We start from the raw sequence: 20,627 nt of genomic DNA, 5'->3' as shown, positions 1-20,627 counted from the left end.
AAGGACTGAGAAAAAGACTTTAGATGTGACAATTAAGAAATCACTGGTGACTTTGGATAAGGAGTTTTAGTTGAATGGTTTAAGAAAGTTAAGAGGAGAAAAAAATGGAAACACCAGTGTAGCCAGTTTTCCCAAGAAGTTTAGCTAAGAATGGGAGATGAGGGGTGGCTAAGTGGTGTATTGGATAAAGCACCGGCTTTGGAGTCAGGAGTACCTGGGTTCAAATCCAGTCTCAGACACTTAATAATTACCTAGCTGTGTAGCCTTGAGGAAGCCACTTAACCCCATTTGCCTTGCAAAAACCTAAAAAAAAAAAAAAAGAAAAAGAAAAAGAAAAAAAAGAATGGGAGATGAAATACAGGACAAATAGCTAATGGAAATGGATTAAAAAAAAAATCAGAGTTCTTTAAGGCTGGGGAAACAGGGTCATCGTCATGATTGTTGGCAGCAGATAGAGTGAGTAGATTGGGGATTATAGAAAAACTCTGGATGATACAAGAGGCAACATGCTAGAGAAAATGGGTGAAATGGGATCATAAGTACTCATAGAGGGGGCTAGCTTTAGCAAAAAAGCATTACTTCTTCAGGTGACATAAAAGTGACAGAAAAAATGAGGAAGACTTATCTGAGTGATATGAGATGATGAGAAAAGAGTGAGACTTTGTCAAATGTTAACGAAGTATAAGGCAAGATTTTCAGATGAGAACTAGCACCTGGTACAAAGGAAATATTTAATAAATATTTTCTGAATTGATAAGTCAAAGGACCTAGGTTAGGTATTGGATTGTGGAGGGAGGATAGTATCACCTCACAGTCAATATAGAGAAAAGAGAAGCATGGAAACAGTGCACAGTGATGGCCTAGGAAAGAACTGAAGGATTTGAAGGTAAAATGAAAACAAAAGGAGAGGGAAAGATATAATGACAGAAAACTATGATCAGGTAAAGGAATATCAGAATTCATTATACAGAAATAAAGATATGTATGTGATGGTCATGGGTGACCATGATGACCACCTCTGGGTAGCTAGCTGAGTGAAGGAAGAAGCTATGGGAATGAAGGAGACTGAGGAATCGGGAGATGAGGTATCTGAAAGATTACAAACATATCTGCAAAAATCTAATATGAAGGCAAGAATTGGGGAGGAAAGCCATTAACCAGGCACTAAACTCATTACAACATTCTACGTGTTTTTCTGTGTGATGAAAAGTTGTACATTTAAATAAGAATGCTAACTCCTTAAGCATAAAATGTAAAGGATATCTTTATAACCCCAAGACCTGGAAGCAAAGGCTAGATAGCTACTTATTAAGTATATTGTAGAATAGACTTCTTAGGCGCAAGTTTAGAATAGATGACCTTTGAGGGTGCTCTTCCAACTCTCAGATTCTGATGTGAAACAAAGATCAAAGTTGAAGATATGGCAATTTGCTGGAAAACATCTGAGGGAGAGTATAGTGTATATAATAACAAAGAACTAAAGAATGCATTTTGACTTTGTCAACATCTAGGAAATAAAAGAATAAGACAGCAATAAAAGGAGATGCTGGATAGAGGCACGATCAGCTCAAGAAGACGGAAAGAGTAATAAACAATACCAAATGTTATAAAAAGAGGATAGTAAAACTAGAGAAATCTTTTGGCAGGGAGGAAAGAGCTAATGGAGAGGGAAAGCATGAAGATGCTAGAAAGAAGTTGCCTGAAAGAAATGAAAGGTGAATCAAGGACATTACTAGAACAATTAACTTTGGAAAAGAGGGACAACACTTTCTGAGTCTTTAGAGAAAGAAGATAGGTATATTAACAAATATAATTTGAACCAAAAATTACTTACCACTAAGGTAGGTGCTGTCAATAATCCCCAAGCAAAAAACTCCAAGAAGATAACTATAACCGCATGATAAACACTAGGTGAACCTATTCCTTGAGGCTTTGAGAAAGACAAAAAAAACAAAGCACAAAAAACACCAGTTAGTTCCTTCCAAGATCATTATCAAATTTTCTGTAGCATATAAACATTTCTCTAAAATATTTGCAAGTAATATATTTAGAAAGGGCCATTAAAATGAAAAAGGAAGGCTCAAAAATGAAGCAGGCAACAACCTGACAAAGTTTTTTCAGTTGATGAATGCTCTTTTTGACGGATTTCTGATCGATAGACAAGTTAGTTGAACTTCTTCAACTTTGTGTTTTTAAGCATCAGATTCATCTGTAACTTTTTAAAATGGTCTCCAATTAGTACATTTAGAGGAAACAGTAAAATATAAATTACCTTGGAAATCTAATATAGGGCAGCTAGGTGGTACAGTGGATACAGCATTGGACCTGGAGTCAGGAGGACCCGAGTTCAAATCCTGCCTCAGACACAATTACCTAGTTATGTGACCCTCAGCAAGTCCCTTAACCCCACTGCCTTGCAAAAACCAAAATAAAAGCCCCCCAAAACCCCAACCTAATATAAATTCCTACTCAATGCAAAAATCTCCTTTATACTCTTTATCACTATGATTCAAGTCACTCTTCATATTAAACTCCTAATTTCAGAATCACATTTCATAGCAAAACTATATTTTTAAAAATTATTTAATAATAAAACAGGATTGCCCTGTAAGAACCAAAGAGTATAAAGAACCCAAAGAACAAGTGACAGCTTATATGAATTGATGCTGCAGAGTAAAGAAGGCACAACCAAAGGAACAATATACAACAATGACAACCCTAATGCAAATAAAAAAACACTTAAAAGACAACACATTCAGATTAAAAATGACTAATGATAGTTCCAGATGACTAAGGTTAAAACCTATTCATTTGCTCTTAAGGAATGGGTCTAATATAATAATGAAGACCTCTTTAAAGAAAAGTAAAGTCCTACAGAAGGGCAAGGGAGTATTGACCTTATTATGCCCACCATCAATTTAACCATCATATTAAGGACCTATAATATGGCAAGATGTTCCAGTCAGTTGGTCTACCATCTCTCATATGGCTCATTATCTCCTCTGACACTGTTAAGTACTCTGGAGCTGGCCCTAATCAGCTCATGCTTGGACCACAGCATTAGCCTGCAGGCTGCTCTTTCATTTCTCTCCTCACTCTAGTCAGCTGTCAAATTGATCTCTCTCTCTCTCTCCTCTCCCTTTCTCATTCAATAAATTCCAGAGATTCCCCCCCATCCTTTTATACCCCAGTAGTCCCTTCCCACAAGACTTGATCAATCAACCAAAGAGCATTTAAGCTTCTACTAAGTGCTAGCTTGTGCTAAATGTGGATCTCCAAGAGACCCCAGGTCTTTTCGCTGGCCAATCTCCACACCTGGAACATTCTCATTTCTATCTCCTGCCCTGACTACCTTTTACAACAATGAGATTTTTCCAGCTCTCCTCACACTGAGGATCTTTGCTTGAAGTTCCCTCCAATTTTAACCTGTGCCAATGGTCTGAATGTTCTCTCTTGCCTTGAGAACAGGCACAGTTTGGGATTGATTTGTTTTTTTGGGGGGATCCCCAACACTTAGTACAATGTTCTCCACTTAATCTAAAATGCCATGGATGCAAAGACCAAAACAAAAAGCCAAAGACACCCATACTTTAAAAGTTCTTCCACAAAGTATGAGGAACAAGGGTCTCGCTGTAACAACAAATTTGTAAGAAAACAAAAAAGAAAAAGCAAGAAATTGGGCCAAAGTAATATAGTCTCTCAAAGCTATTTTGTGTCATGGACCACCCTTTGGCAATCTGGTGCAGCCTATGGACCCCTTTGCAGAATAATGTTTTTAAATGAAGAAAATAAACAGCAATGTAAAGGAAACCAATTATATCAAAGTGTAATTATCAAAATTTTTTTTTTAAAGTTCATGAACGGGGCAGCTAGGTGCCACAGTGGATAGAGCATGAGCCAGGAGTACCTGAGTTCAAATCTGGCCTCAGACACTTAATAATTACCTAGCTGTGTGGTCCTGGGCAAGCCACTTAACCTCATTTGCCTTGCAAAAACCTAAAAAAAAAAAAATAATAATAATAAATAAAATAAAATAAAGTTCATGAACCTCAGACCAAGAAGCAGCCTGCAGCCTTAAAGCAAAACAGATTCTAATGGCCCTTTCATATATCACTAACCTTCAGGTATCACTAATTTAGATTATGTTAATTTAGGTAAAATTTTTCAAAAGTTTTAAAAATATAATTGAAGTCTTTAATCTGCTATTTAGTGTATGCAAACATATTACAAATGAATTTTGGATATATATACTTTAAAAAAAGTCCACTGTGACTTATATTTGGTCATAATGGATCCAATCAACTACTACTGATTTGAACTGCAGGACTTGCTTAAATGCAGTAGTAATACATTTCTTATATATAAATAAAACATATGAATTATTTTCTCCTTAATTAGTAGGGTTTACAATCTGAAAGTAACATTTTAGTAAGCTTGACAAAGTATCAAGATTATTACATTTTATTATTAGCATAAGATAATACTCTACATTTCTCATATTTTCCCAAGAGTTCCCAGGAGAAAAAAAGGCAAACAAGTAAACATAAAAAACCTATTTATATGCCTTTCTATGACTCTCATTCAATCAATAAACATTTTAAGTTCTTACTAGTAGGTTGCTAGGCTTTGATAGGCCAATAATAGGTCACAGGCCAAGTTCCACGCTGGGTCAGCAATTATCTTAGTTTTGGCCAGAAGCCCTAAAAGATCTTTCCAGTCCAGTATTTATTTATTTTTTTTGATTAGGTAAAAAGGCCATCCTCAGTCAAACTGAGATCTGTTAATGACCTTAATAGGCCAAGCTCTCCCATAGTATTCAGGGCCATCTCCACTTGTCCTGATCCAAATCTGACCACAGGACCCAAAAAACTGTGGAGGAGAAAGTGTTAGGACAGTCATGCCTCATTTAAATCCAATGCATGTGCTTGTCATGGCATCACCTCCCTGACATCATGGTCCTCTTCAAGAACAAAGGACAACAAGAGCAGGTTACCAGGCATTGTGCTGGATGCTGGGGATAAAGGACAAAAATAAAAGTCTCTGCTCTAAAGGAATTCTAGTGGAGGTGACAACCTGTAGTTAAGTATTTGCAAATGTGTACAAAATAATTACAAGGAAACTGGGATGAGGGTGGGGTGGGTTAAAGGGATTAGGAAAGGCTTCAGTAGAGTTTTGAAGGAAATAAGAATTCAGAGACTAGAGGAGGTGAGAAAACATTCTACAAATGGGGAACAGCTAATATAAAGATGATGAGGAATGGATTTTCATCTATGTAGAGACAAAAAGGTCAATGAGCTACAAAATGTGGGAAGAGGATTAATGCTACATGTTGCTACAGCTGAAGTTGTACTACATATATATAAACCTTTGCCCAGGAAACCCTGTCTCCTTTTATTTCCATTATTAAAAGGTTGCCAAGGTCAGAGAGTGGGCCCTAGACTGAAACTTGCCACAACCACCCTAAATTCAAAGCAAAAGCTGACAGTGTCAGAAGCTATCTATTATTCTGGTATTTATCACACTAAGGTTCTCCTGCTATTGTTTCCCCCAGTTTTCGCCCCAATCCCTATCTCGTACTATGAATTATCTTTCTGTACTATGTACTTTTTTTCCTGATCCTTACCTACCTCTATCATCTTCTAATTCATATCTGTCCTGTTCTGAGCTCCTCCCTCCAATTGGAGGTTTTGAGGCAAGGGACCACATCTTGAATTTTCGGATACTCAGTTTCAAATATCAAATTTCCCTATTACTCTATCCATGTGCCAAGGTCCCCTTGATTTCTCTTTGTTAAATCTCTTGTATATGCATGTGCGTTTCTCTCCTCTGACACTGCCACCACTCTGGTGCAGGACCTCATTAACTCATATTAGGATTATTTCAATTTCCACTCTCTCCTTGAGGGCTTCCTACCTATTCATCTGCTCCTTTTTGGGATCTCTTTGCTGGATTCTCATCCAAATCATGCCCTCTAATTTAGATATCCCACCTCCTCTCTTTTCCCTCTAAATTACTTTACTTGATCTTATGTGTTTCAAGAATTTAATGACCATAGCCACACTTCTACGATGAGGATTTCCAAATCTATCTGATTTCCAAATCTGCCTATCTCAACACAAACTGACTGCTGAGCTACAATCTCAACTCTCTACTCATCTTCCAGACATCACTAACTGGGAGATCCAGTAAGCATCTTAAATTCAACATCCTCAAATGGATCATATCCATACTTCCAAACCCTCCCCATTCCTAATTCCCCAATACAATAGAGCACAAAACCATCCTCCCAGTCCCTCAGGCTTGCAACCTTGGTGTCATTTTCAACTCATTACCTTTTATATCGCCATATTCAATCTTTTCACTTTTGCAACATCTTTTGGATATGGCCCCCATCACTTCTCTGAAATTGCCATCAATTTTGGACGGACTTTCATCTCCTACCCCTGCACTATTGCAATATCTTGCTAGTGGGTATTCTTGCCTCAGTTCTCTTCCCCACTCCAATCATCTTCCATTCAGCCACTGAAGTGATTTTCCTAAGGTACAAGGCCACACTATTCCTATAATCAATATCCTGTAGTGGCTCTCTATCACCTCCAGGGATTAAATACAAAATCCTGTTTGGAGTTTAAAACCCTTCCTAACTTAGTCCTCTCTGACCTTTCAAATCTTTCTACACCTTACTCTGTCAGGTAATTTTCCATTCAATGACACGGGCCTTCTTGTTATTCCATGAACAAAACTCCCATCTCTGGCTCAGGGAGATTCCTGGTGCTACCCACTATGCCTGGAATACTCTCCCTCATCTTTGCCTACTGGTATTCCTTGTCATTACCAACTAAAATCCTATCATCTTCAGGATGATAAGAAGAATCTTTTGTGATTAATCAGAATTTTAATTCTCTTGCCATCCTCTTTAATTATTTTCCATTTATAATACATATAATAGATATTTTGTACATATCTGTTTATTGTCTCCTCCTTCACTGTCTTCCAAACTCCTAGTGGGGAGGGGCTATTTTTTGCCTCTTTTTGTATACCTCCCAATGCTTAACCTGGCACAAAGTAAACACTTGATAGATGTTTATTGACTGAGTAGCTGTACCAAATGGTTTGTCCATGAGGAATAACACTGTTGAGTTATAAAGAACAGAAAACTGAACTCAGTCAAGATCCCCTGTGGTAGGAAAACCAAAACTTGGCGTAGGACTAGAAATGTGACCTGAGAGAATGAGAAGTCATGGATGACCCTAAGCCTGTGGACTGGGATAAACAGCAGAATGATAGGACTCCCAAAAGAAATAAGATAGTTCAGAAAAGGGGTAAAATTGTGGGGAAACATAGACATCATAAGTTCAGGATAGCACCGAGACAATACAATCCGAAAGCGACCATTTTTCTGATAAAGTGAATCATTTTTTACCTGAAATATAACTACACCCAAAGTATACTTACAAAAACAGTCTTGATTTGTTTCACTCAATTTAATCAGTGCAGCGGAACAAAAAATGTGGACCCAATTTCAAATATCTCTCCCCATCAAACGTGTCCAGTCAAACAAATTTTAGAGGTTTTATTTCGTGGGTGGGGAATTCGGCCTTGAAGCTGATGCCACTTGGAATGGACAGAAGTCCGCTCGGGAGCTGAGCGGTGGGGCTGGGCTCTTGCCAAGTGCCAGGGCGGGCAGCGGTCACTAGCATCTGCCATATGGGCAGGAAACCTATCCCACGGGTTTGTGAGAAAGCGCCACACACTCTGAAGAGGTTCTTAGGAAAGAGATGTTCCCAACTTAGCAGAATGGGCGGCGTGATAATGTTTAGACATGAGAACGTTACCTTTCCCCCTTGGGTGGCAGCGCTGGGTACCGGGCGGGCCAGCACCCTCCGGTCCCACACACGGGGGCGCCGACTCCCCTCCCGCCGCCGCTCCCTTTTCGGGGCGCACGTCGGGCGCGCGGGGATCGCCCGTTTGGGGGCCCGGCTCGCCGGGCGGGCGCCCCGCGGCCCCCACCCCCACGCGCGGCCCGGCCGCCCCGAACAAAGCCCACTGTGACGCGGCGGCCCCGCACCTGGGCCGCCTCCCCGGGCCGCGGCGGTCCGGGCGCCCGGGAGCGGCGCCGGGGGCGGGGCCCGGCTCCCCGCCGCGTCCGCTCGGAGCGCAGCATATGGCGGCTCGGCGCGCCCGGCCCGGCCGCCCTGCGGGCCCGGGGGGAGGCGCCGGGCGCGGCGTCGGGAGCCGCGGGGCGGCCGCAGGCGGCACCTACCGAGCCCCCGTCCTTGATGATGATCTTCTTGGCCAGCAGGACGCTCCGGTTGGCGCCGCGCTTCTTCTTCTTCCCCTGAGTCATTGTACCATTCTCGAGTCCCGCGCCCGCGGAAGCCCCTCCGGCCGGCCCCAGCGCCGAGCGCCCGGCCCGCAGCCCGCGCCCCGCAGTCCGGCCCAGACTCAGGCCGCCGCCGCCGCCATCTTGGGAGCCCAGCCCGCCTCCGGCCCCGCCCCGCGCCGCGCGTCACGTGGGGCGATGGCGGGCCGGCCCCTCCGGGCCACGTGACCCCGCCCTCTTCCTCGGTTCAGCGCGGAGGCGGAGCTCCGCGGCCCGCGCAGCCTCAGTTCCCTCCGGAACGCGCCAGAACTGGGCCTTCACGGCGCTTCTGCCTCTGGGCTAGTGCCGGTGCCAGCTCCGGTCCGTCCCGGATGCCATGCCCGCGCCGCGGGGCAGCTGGGCACGGCGGGCGCGTGACCCGGGCCGGGCGGCCCCAAAGCTGCCCAGAGACCTCGGGTGCCCGGCCCGTGCCAGTCCTCCAGCAGTCTTCGAGGTCAGCTTGTGCCTGGCATCCCGGGCCGGCTGGGCTCCACGGGCCTCCGGCATCTCCTGCCAGGCCATCTTGGGAAGACTTCCTAAGCCAGTTTAAAAGGCAACAGTTCAGTTTCCGGCACGGCTCGGGGGACCTCCTCTTCCAGGCCTTCCTTTGGGGCTTCCCAAATACTGAGCTAGCCCTGGCGATCCAAGTGTCCACCTCGCTGTCTGCGTGTACCACCCGGGAAAGGGCACTGGCTGCCAAGGCAGGTGAACTTGGCCCGGTATTCAAAACCTCCATTTACCGGAACTGATGGTCCCACACGGATGGGGTGGTGCTGGCTGATGGAGCACCTGGGTTTTCTTGCTATTGATTCCTAATTCACATGCTTGTCATGCTATCACCCCCCTGATGTCATGGTCTTCTTCAAAAATAAATGACAAGCATTATTATTGTTAGGTCAAAATTAGCACAAGAAGCAGAGAATCGATCCATACTTCCTTGCATCTCAGCTTTGCAGGTGACTGTGCCTCAGCCTGGGAAGATCATGCAATGACACTCCACTCTTCAGTGGATTATTCTGTGCCAGAGAGGACTTGAATCCAGGTTTTCTTTTAAGTTTTTGCAAGGCAAACAGGGTTAAGTGGCTTGCCCAAGGCCACACAGCTAGGTAATTAATTACTAAGTATCTGAGGCCAGATTTGAACTCAGGTCCTCCTGACTCCAGGGCCAGTGCTCTATCCGTTTCTCCACTAGCTGCCCCTAAATCCAGGTTTTCTTGAGACAGGCTCTTGATGCCCTCATATCATGCTGCCCCTCACAGTCTGACACAAGAGTAGGTACCTGATAAATGCTTCCTGGTATATAAATGGAATGAACCACAAAATAAATGCTGTAAAATTATAAAGCACAAATCTAACCTCAAAGAGGTCTGAGAAAACATCTTATCCTTTGTTCTCTTTGTATCCTCAGCCTTCAGTACAACTTTATCTAGGTAATCTGACCCAGGAAGAGGACACCAGCATTTTTTTTTAACCTGGATGTCCTCTCATATTACAACCAAAAGTCAATTAGCTTTTTGGCTGCAATCCCATAAAACACTTAGCTTTGTTTTTTTCCCCCCAAAATTGCTTTCTAGCTACACTACCCCTTCTTTTTTTTAAAACCAAGTACTAAACTTGATATGTTCCCATCAGAACTCACCTTAATGGATTCTGCCAAATGTTCCAGTCTATCATTTTCATGGATCCTAATTGTCTTCCAAGTTTAGCTGCTCTTCCCAACTGTGTCTTACGCAAATTTAATAAGCATGCAACCTATTTATAATCCAAACAGTGGTAAAATATGAAAAAGCAGAGGTCCACCCACATGACACTGAGGAACTCCATTAAAGACCCACTAAGTTGTATTGGCCTATTTGAGTTCTGTTATTCTTGCTATTATTCCATTTTGTTGATGAGCATAAGAAAGTTTGTCAAGTGCTTTGCTGAAATCTCAGTTAATATGCAAATACAATTTTTGTAACCAAAAGAGGGAAAAGAATTCACTCTAAAATAAAGTTCAGTAGATCTGTTCCTTTATGAATCTATTTGTTATTCTTATTCCAGTTTAGAAATGCTTTGTAGTATGATCTAGCTTCAGGGGTAATAACCACTTTACATTGATTGGAAAAAAGAAAAGTACTTGCAAACTTCTGTCCTTCAACATGTTTTTTCTAAAATGCTTATACTCTAAATAGGATAGCCTTTAGTTATTATGTATCTCTTCCAAGACTATTAAAATTTTGCTGATATTTTCTTGTCTTTTTCAGCCTCCATTTTGGCAATTATTTACTGTAATTAATATTCTCTAAGAAATAGTGATTTGGACAGAGATACCTAAAGTTACCTGATTTGGAGAGTATAGACACAAGATAGTGGAGGAGGAAGAAATAGACAAATTCTACTTCACAACTTCTTCAAACAGCTATAGAAAATAAGATCAGGTTTTATTGGGAAATCCAAGAAAAAAAATGAGAGGCATTTTTCCAATCCAAGTCACATAGGAAGACTGAGAGGCCTCAGGACATTGAGATGGTATAGCAGCTTGGAGCATTTCAGCACAGTAGGAGGCTATACACCAGGCATGAAGTAACAAATTCAGCATAATGGGCCCCAAATTTGTGCAGGGTCCCGGAAAAAGGTATGATGTCAAAGAACTGGACATGGAGGAAGTGCCCATCAAATGGGGGATAGCTGAAAAAATTTGTGACAGTGTTACAAGAACAACAAAAGGAATGATTTCAGAAAAACATGGAATACTTATATGCACTGATGATACAAAATGAAGTGAGCAAAACCAAGAGAACAATTTATATACCTACATTAATGCTGTAAAGATGAACAACTTTGAAAAGTCTTAGTAACTTTCATCAATGCAATGAAGAGCCATGATTCCAAAGGACCAATGATGAAACATGCTAGTAGAGGCAGTGAAGTGGCACAGTCGATACAGTGTTGGACCTGGAGTCAGAAAGACCTGAATTCAAATCTTTACTCAAATATTTATTAGTTATGTGACCCTAGATTAAGTCCCTTAACTATCTATCTCAATTCTCTCATAGCGTTTGTTTTCTAGGGTTATTGTAAACTTTGAAATGTTTGTAAAGAATTTTACAAACCTTAAAGTTCTATATAAATGTTAATTGTTATTGTATATTGTGATGATGATGATGATGATGATGATGATGATGTTGATGTTCATTTCCCAATGAATAGCGATTCTTTTTGTGTTGGCTAAGAACTGTGGGGATGCCTACCAACTAGGGAATGTCTGAACAGTGGTGGCATATGATTATGATGGAATACTATTATCCTATAAGAAATGACAAAGCAGGATTGTTTCAGAAAAACTTGGGAAGATTTATATGAACCAGTGCAAAGTGAAATGATCAGACCTAGGAAAATATTCTACACAGTAACAAGATGGTAACAGCAATCAACTCTGAAAGATTTAACTACTCAGATCAATGTGATGATCCATTATAGTTCCCAAAGAACTCAATCATAATAAAAAAATTCTATCTCAAAAGAGAGAACTGATGAATTCTGAATAAAACTTGAAGCACATTTTCACTTTTTATTCACAATGTAGTTAATGTAGAAATATATTTTGCGTGAATTCATATGTATAATGGATATCTTTTATCCTGCCTTCTCAGTGGGTAGGAGAGGTATGGTAGAGAGAATTTAGAACTAAAAATTTTTTGAAATAAAAAAAATGATACTGATGGGATATTTTTCTCTTCTAGGCATATGAATGCTATTTCTATTCTAGTCTCATTTGTTAGAATACAGAAAATGCTTTATATGACTTTGAGTCTTCCTGATTCCTCCAACAAAACAGGGAATATAAAGTATGCTATGGGTAATGATAGGGCTACTGATTTGATCTGGATGGATATGGAATTCAATGAAATATTTTTAGAACTAATTGGAAGAAGAAGCAATAATAAGTAACTGAAGTTGAATATACAATTTTTTAAAAGGAAAGAATAATTACAAGAGCACTGAAACTCAAAATAATATGAGGTCAATTGTGAAGGATAATGGAAGGATTTTGTGTGAGGACAAGAAAAGTGTGTTGGTGATGAGAAAAATGAGCAGAGAGACAAGGCAGCTTGTATGATAAAATAATGATGAAAAAAGGCAATTCTACAATGAGAATGATGATTAGATTAGGAAGGACAGGGTAAAAATGGCTACAGAACTGAAATTGAAGATAAATGTCATAGTAAGTTACAGCCTCTACCAGGATAAACAAAAAAGTATTGAGGTGGCTGGCAGTGATCTTTAAAAATTCATAGGTAGGTGGTATAGTGGATAAAGCACCAGCCCTGGAGTCAGAAGTACCTGGGTTCAAATCCACTTGGCCCCATTTGCCTTGCAAAAAAACCTAAAACAAAAAAATTCATAGGCAAAAGGGTACAGTGGATTAACTAGCTGTATGTCCTTAGGCAAAGTCACTTAATTTTTTTTTTAAGTTTTTTGCAAGGCAAATGGGGTTAAGTGGCTTGCCCGAGGCCACACAGCTAGGTAATTATTAGTGTCTGAGATCGGATTTTAACCCAGGTACTCCAGACTCCAAGGCCAGTGCTTTATCCACTGGGCCACCTAGCCACCCCTTCACTAATCTATTGTCTTGCAAAAAGAAAAAAAAAAGATATCCTTGTGAAGCCACATAGTACCTTAGAAAACCACAAATTAATATCAGATTCTACTGTATTTTTATTGTTAACATTTTCCAATTATATTTTAACCTAGTTATGGCTGCTTGGGAATTTGCACTGTTCAAGAGATTCCAGGTGGGTAGTTTTGGAACTAATGAAACACTAGATCCAAAGAAGATTCATTAATGAACTCATGTCCTACATGAAGGGAAATCTCTCATGGCATGACATGAGGAATTTTTCCTTAGCTCTATATTCAACATTTTTATGAATGATGTAGGTTAAGACTCAGATTTATTACTCAGTAAATTTACAAATGATGCAAAGCTAAGAAATATACCCAATATAATAGGATGATGGTAGACAATGCCATTTGACAATTAAAAAGGAACTGGAGTTGTTTAGCCTGCAAAAAAGAAAACAGGGTTGACATGAGAACTATTTTCAAGTATTTGAAAAGTACAATTAAACTTGTTCTAAAGATCCTTATTAGGCTAAACTTAGAATCAGTGGGTGATGAAGAGAATCAAATTTCAGGATGAAATAAAATTATAGTCATCTCAAATTGGTATAAACTACTTTATGGGAAGGCAGGATCCCCTCCAATAGAAATTTTCCAGTAAGTGACTACTTGTCCTGCAGACAGATCTCAAAATTCAATAAATCTAGGAGCCTTTTAGGGGTGAATTAATTAAATGTTCAATTATATCCCTCAAATGATATTATAAATATGCAAATAGCCCCGATAGAAAAAAGGTTCCCCAATTTAAAAAAAAATTTTAAGGCAATGGGGTTAAGTGACTTGCTCGAAGCCACACAGCTAGGCAATTATTAAGTGTCTGAGGCCGGATTTGAATTCAGATACTCCTGACTCCAGGGCTGGTGCTCTATCCACTGTGCCACCTAGCTGCCCAAGGTTCCCCACTTTTAAGATTTCCTCCAACTAGAAGGGTTTAAAATCTAATTGTTTTTATATATACCAGAGTGAGATTTTCAAAACAAGATGTTAATTTTTTATACTATTTCCTTTGTACAATTTAACTCACAGAAAGGGTTCAACTAAGGATTTTAAATGATCTGATCAAATCTATGCTGAAAAGGTGAAACCCTTATAGTTCAACACAAAACTACCAAAACAATTTTACAAGCTATTTGTCCTGAGGAGGAGGTGTTAAGACAGCAGAGAATGGATAGAAGCTTAACTGAAAAAGTGCATGGTGGAATTTTTCTGTATTTTACATATTTGTTATGCAAAGAGACGAAGTTATTTTTCAGTTACATTATCAAGCATTTTCTTTTATAATTGGAAGCACTAACAAATGAGAGAATAGTAAGGCACTTCTAAAGCCACCTAGTCCAATCTATACCTGAACAAGAATTCTGGATTCAACATCATCACTAAGTAATTCAGCCTCTACTTGAAAAAAAAATCCTTTAAGGGGGAACCTTGTAAGAAAACTTATATCAATTAAAGCTTTCCCAAAACTTCAATGGCCTGCTTTAGGAAATCATGAATTCCCTACCCCTGGAGGTTTTCAAGTTAAGATTAGTTGATGCTTTTGCCAAGATTACTATATAATGTATTCCTCTTCAGAATTTGTATTTGGGTTAGTTAGGTATCCTCTGAAGTTCATTACAATTCTGAGATTTTGAGATTCTGTGATTGAAAAACTACAGGGCTCAAAGCTCCCCTGGGTTCTCCTCTCCCACCTACAACCAAACAATACAAAATCAAATTCATTCATTGTACCGTAAAATGATTGTTAAAAGAATGACTTCCTATGTAGAACTATTATAAGAGTAAATTATAATCTGACCAAATTACTGTTTCTATAAATTTTTTTGCCAAAACATGGAATTACCTTTGTTAATGCAAGTCCTTTTTAGAGGACAGAATACAACTATATAATATATGTAAGCAGTATAGGATATTACTTAAATCTTAGTCAATTTTTTTGATCACGTGAAAATCAAATACCTTTTCTTATATTTTTTCAGTGAATCCTTTATAAATATTTTGACTAAAACCAGTTCAGATGGTGAATGTTAATATTAAATTGCTTTACAACAAAAATTAAAAAGCTATTTTAAATAAGAAATTATTTTTCATATTCCTATGGAAAAACTAAATGTTAATCTAGAACTAGTAGCTTGAAGAAGTTAAATTTATGTATGCCAGAATAATATTTAGAACTAGAATAGGTTTCAAAATCCTTATTTTACAGATTAAGAAACTATGGCCAGAAAGACTAAATAATTTAACCAACCAAAAGGTAGTGAGAAGCAGAGCCAAAATTGAAATTCAAGCATTCTAGCAGAAGTTTCAGGATTCTTTCCACCATTCCACATTGTCTCTTTGTGATTTATATTAGCTAGTTTAATGACAAGAATCCTATGCCCTCCAAGTGCACTCATAAAAGTAACTTTTGTCTTTGTTGGATAAACAATTTCTTTTAAATGTCACTTATGATGACAACAAATTAAAGGCAACAATAGCAGCAAAAAAAAAATCAAAAGTTAAAAAACAAGTCATAGGGGCAGCTAGGTAGCACAGTGAATAGAGCATCCTGGAGTCAGGAGTACCTAAGTTCAAATCTGGCCTCAAGATACTTAATAATTACCTAGCTGTGTGACCTTGGGCAAGCCACTTAACCCCATTTCCCTGCAAAAATCTTAAAAAAAAAAGTCATAAAAACAAACAGTGTGGTTATGAATTAATGCCATTGTGGATGTCTTTTCTGTTGGTTTTAACATCTGGTAAAGAACAGATAATGTACAATTATTTATAATCTCTTGAGGATAGTCACCTTTACTTTCCTTTTTCTTGTGTTCATGTGCATATATTGCCAAAAGTCATGGTGTAATTTTAAACTATCAAAGTTTTGGGACTGATAAAAAGCTACTGATTTTAAAAGATTCAGACATAAAAAATGAATCACAATATCAATGACTTAGAACTGAAAAGGATCTCAAAGGTCATTAGTTCAACTCATTTTACATATAAGGAAACTGAGACCTAGAGAGAGAAAAAAAATCACACAAAGCTAAAACTAAGTAAAAGATCCAAGATTCAAACCCAAGGCCTCTTGCTTAAGCAAGACTATGAGGGATGACCTGGGCATCTATGAAGTGATAAAATAGATACTATTCATATGTATGATCAGAAAATTGGGTGAATTAATCATGTAGAAAGAAAGAGCAAGGAATTACAGATGAACATCTTAAGTATTGCACTAGCACCCACTGCAAGTAACAAGATCTAAAGAAGAGAAAAGACTCTTGAATGGGCGATTCACAAGCACATGACAATGCACACAGAAATCAGAAGGACTAGACAGTCACAAACATGACAACTAGTTAAAGGACCCACAATGATGTTACAGATCAATTTACGTCTAAATAGAGTGATAAAGAGGCTCCTATCATTGTCCCTATCCCTTTATAAGATGTATAAGTGGTCTTACAACCACCTTGGAAGGAAGGTGCTTTTATTCCTATTGTACAGAGGAGGGAATGAAGATGTTCAACTTGTCCAGGGTCACACAGCTACTAAGTGTCTGAGGTTGGGTTTCAATTCGTGCCCTCCTGACTACAGACCTGGCGCTCTGTTCCCAATGCCACCTTACTATCTATTTCTAGTCTGGTCCACTTATATCACACAAATTCAAATTTAACTGTTAAACAACAACATGGTATTAAAATCTTTTTTCACATAATATTTGATCATCTAAATACATATTCACAATTCAAAAATGAACATAAGTTCTATTTTTTTGAGGACTCATGCTAGTAAAGTTAGTAAAAAGGAGATCTAAGTTCTAGTTCAGACATCATAATAAGCAGATGACTTTTGACTCTATCCAGTTCCAGTAACACATTACCAACTTCCTACTGAACATTTCCAACTAGAGAAACTGTAGATATTTTAAACTCAACACATCTAAAATAGAACTTCTTATCTCTCTCACAAACCTATAATTCTTTGTGATTTACTTATTTCTGTCAAAGATTTCTCCATAAGTCACCCTGTTATTCCCAGTTCTTCATTCTCATCTCATATAGCAAGACACTTACCAAATCTTAAATTTATCACACCATCTATCTTTCTATTCATATAGCTACTATCCTAGCATAGGCCTTCTTTATCTCTCAGCTAGACTATTAAAATAACTACCTAATTTCTCTGCCTCAAGTCTCAACTCTTGTTCATCCTCATATTCATGTCAAAGTAATTTCCCCTAAATATAGATCTTAACATGTGACCCTCCCATTCAACAGAAATTCCTGTTTTGTTTTTAAAGCCCTGTACAACCTGACTTTAACCTTCCTTTCCAACTTCAGGATATGTTGCTTTCTTTCACACTGCAATCCATCCAGCCACTCTTCCCTTGCCTATGACATTCCAATCTGTTTTTTGCCCAGGTCATCCCTCACGTGTAGGTTGCACAGTCTTCTCACTTCCACTTCAAAGAGTCCCAATCTTGCTTCGAAACAGTCTAACTGGAGAGCACCATATTCTACATCAGGGTAGTCCAATCTTACTTTTAAACAATAGACAATATATTCTGATTTGCCATTTTAGTGAGAGTTCTGCTGTAGCTTGGCTTCCTTTTTACTAAAGCATTTAGCAAACCTACAGGCGGGTTGCTTTTCCTATATTCCCAATTGTTACTGCCCTACCTTCCCTAGTAGGGCTCTACTTCTACTTATAAAACTTGCAGTTAACTATTCTGTGTGTATATACTTTATATTCACTGTGTATGTTTTGTTATCTGTATTTCTCTCTCCCATTTGGATATAAGCTCATTTTAATTATTATTGAACTTGTATCCTTGGTCTATCTGGCCCAAAGTAGACACCTTTTTGTTATTGTTGTATCTGACTCTTTGTGACCCTATTTGGAGTTTTGTTGGCAGATACTGGAGTGGGTTGCTATTTTCCTTCTCCAGCTGATTTTATTTTTTAGCTTGTTTTTTTTTTTTGCAAGACAAATGGGGTTAAGTGGCTTGCCCAAGGCCACACAGCTAGGTAATTATTAAGTGTCTGAGGCCAGATTTGAACTCAGGTACTCCTGACTCCAGGACCGGTGCTCTGTCCACTGCATCACCTAGCCACTCCTCCAGCTGATTTTAAAGATGAGAAGCCAGAGACAAGTGGTTAAATGATTTGCCAATGGTCACACAACTCTGAATGTCTGAGGCTAGAAAGATGAGTTTTCCTGAGTCCTGGCTCTCTATCCACTGTACCATCTAATAAATACTTATTGACTGAATCATTTCTCTATGTATTATGACCTAGGGAAATTAAATGACTTATCAAGATCATATATAAAGTTCATAGCAGATTAATCAATAAACATTTAATCTATCTTAATAATCTGGTGAGCCAATGCTTACTGTTGTCATACTTCTGATTTGGGACATCAACACCATTAACTCCATTGGAGTTCCACCCTAGAATATCCATTAGCCCCCCAGGCCTCTGCCTCTGCTAAACCAGCCCTATTTCCCTACTTGTGAGTTCCTGCTGGAGCCCTCACTCATTCACCCCTTCACTGAACTTTTTACTTTTTGGACCACATCACAAGTTCTACTGCAATAAATACCTCTCCCTTCTCTCCCTCTGACCCCCACTGCTTTCTACTCCTTTTTTTCTGTGAGGCACTGACAATTCCTTAAGGACAGGGTTGGTCTCTTTACTTGAATTGCTATTACCAAGACTTAGCACAGTCCCTGGCAAGCAGAAACTAATAAGTATTTCTTGCCTAATAGATGCTTATCACCTTGCACTCTTGTTAGTTCTGGGGATACAAAGGAAAAGGAAGGCCATCCTAGACCTCAGGAAGCCTACAATCTAATGCAGGAAATGGCATCATAGAGTAATCAAAAAGATACAGACAGTACTAGGAAACCAAAGAAGGGAAGGCATCCTGAAGAAAGTGAATCTTGAAGGAAGCCCACAATTTAAAAAAGCTGAAGAGGATGCAGGAGGGCCTTCCAGTCAAGCTATTCAAAGGCAGGGCAAGGCAAAACTCTTTTTCTAAGATGTGAAGGGGAATATAAAGTTGTTGTGTTGTAGAATACTAGATATCAAAATATAGTTTATATTTGATACTAAAGTTAGTAGAAGTACTGAATTTTATTGATATTTATAGATAGACCTGTCCTTTAAGAAAACCAATATAGCAGTGATGGAGAGGTTGGACTGGTGTGGGGAGTGACATGAAGGAAATCAATTACCATCAATACTCTCCACATCACAACTTTTTCATTGTAGTTCTGATGTACTGCAAGTCTGCATAAGAAATTAAATGGGAATTTTTTATAAGTCACAGGCAATATGTGAAGGCCAGCAGATGGCAGAAAAAGTTTAGAATCTCAAAAATGCATAAAAATATGTATAATATAATAACATTTTATCTTTTAATAGCAAAATATCCTGCTATTGTTGTATGCTCTCTTGGGAATTCACAGGGACCTCTGTGTCATCAAATAATGGTTTAATTCTTTTGTCTTGCAATATTTATGTAGTGATATTTTCAGTTGTTTAGATATCTTGGTAGTTATCTTTCTTTTTGTTCTAATACCTTATCAGTTGATTTTTCTGCAAGTGTTCTTGGTTTTTGACTGAATTTTCTTCCCTCTAACATCTTTTGACAATTCTTGGCTTGTCTATTTATATTGTGCTCTTTGACATTTTCCTTTTTCATAATGGGTTTGTTCCTAGGAACTAGATCTCAAAGTTTTCTTAGTATCCTCTCACATTGGATAATTTTTTGCCAGCTTCAATCCCCTATGAGGACAGAATTCGTTCCAGGTAGTTGTCAAGTCTCCTTTCCTTCAAGTCTAGTTATGACCCACACATATATTTTTGTGTTAGGAACTGCATATTGTCTTTGTTGCACTTCTCTGAACACCTTCCAGTTTGTCAATGTCCTTTCCAAAATGTGGGTAATCGAATATAATACTACAATTGTAGACTGATAAGAGCAACATACTATCCACCTTTATTCTGAGTCCTATGATTGCAAATCAAAATATCTTCCCCTCAAAACAAACCTGTTACAAAAAGCATTATTAAAAGAAGAGTTTGAACACTTAGAACAGGGAGCAGTGATGACAAAGAAACACAAGTGCTACATCAAGAACATAAAATATCAGACTAACCTTGTCAAAAGCCTCCTAGATCAGGTAAATGCTGTAGAGAAGGTGAATCTGGATTTCTGCAAAGGTTTTGGCAATCTTTCATGAAAACCTTGTGGATAAAATGGAAAGATCTGAGATGAATTAACAGATTTAGAAATGAGTGAATAACCAAGAACTGCTGCTAAGAGTTGTTACGAGTTCTGCAGTTAGATTTAGCAATCTTATTGAAGACTTAGATGAGGATATAGTCATCATTGATCATGTTTATCTGTGAAAGTTGGAGTATGGGTGAAGTGGACAGTAATCATTTAGGATGAACCCTGAACTTCATGGAATGCCTGAGAGTTCTAAAATTTCAGAATCCCGGGAATTAATGCAGTGACTAATAAGTCTAAGCCATATCTACAATACCCAGCATGTGGTTGTCTAGCCAGAATAGAACAATCTTAGCTTGTTTGGGTATAGCACCTTGAAGGT

The 20,627-nt window shown here is 38.9% G+C and overlaps 1 protein-coding gene across 4 annotated transcripts in view; it reads right to left on the bottom strand.

Moving 5' to 3' along the window:
* The window catches only part of MFSD14A (major facilitator superfamily domain containing 14A), a 41,690-nt gene extending 21,439 nt beyond the window's left edge, over positions 1–20,251 (bottom strand). Inside the window, exons 1-2 of one of the 4 annotated variants that reach the window (XM_074188253.1) lie at positions 20,172–20,251; positions 1,835–1,930 (exon numbers count right to left, since the gene is read on the bottom strand). Coding sequence is in view for 2 of the 4 variants with exons in the window: in XM_074188251.1 (XP_074044352.1) it covers positions 1,835–1,930; positions 8,264–8,347 (180 nt within the window). In the remaining 2 variants the exon portion in view is untranslated. Of the gene's footprint in view, positions 1–1,834; positions 1,931–7,455; positions 7,830–8,263; positions 8,485–20,171 lie in introns of those variants that run through there. The other 3 variants (XM_074188251.1, XM_074188250.1, XM_074188252.1) reach the window with 3 other exon arrangements.
* Between the last annotated feature and the right edge of the window lie 376 nt (positions 20,252–20,627).

The sequence above is a fragment of the Macrotis lagotis genome, chromosome 5 (assembly GCF_037893015.1).
Source record: "Macrotis lagotis isolate mMagLag1 chromosome 5, bilby.v1.9.chrom.fasta, whole genome shotgun sequence".
In the NCBI taxonomy this organism is placed as follows: domain Eukaryota; kingdom Metazoa; phylum Chordata; class Mammalia; order Peramelemorphia; family Peramelidae; genus Macrotis; species Macrotis lagotis.
Note: the sequence above shows the minus strand (reverse complement) of the source record. Positions and strands in the feature narration are given on the sequence as shown.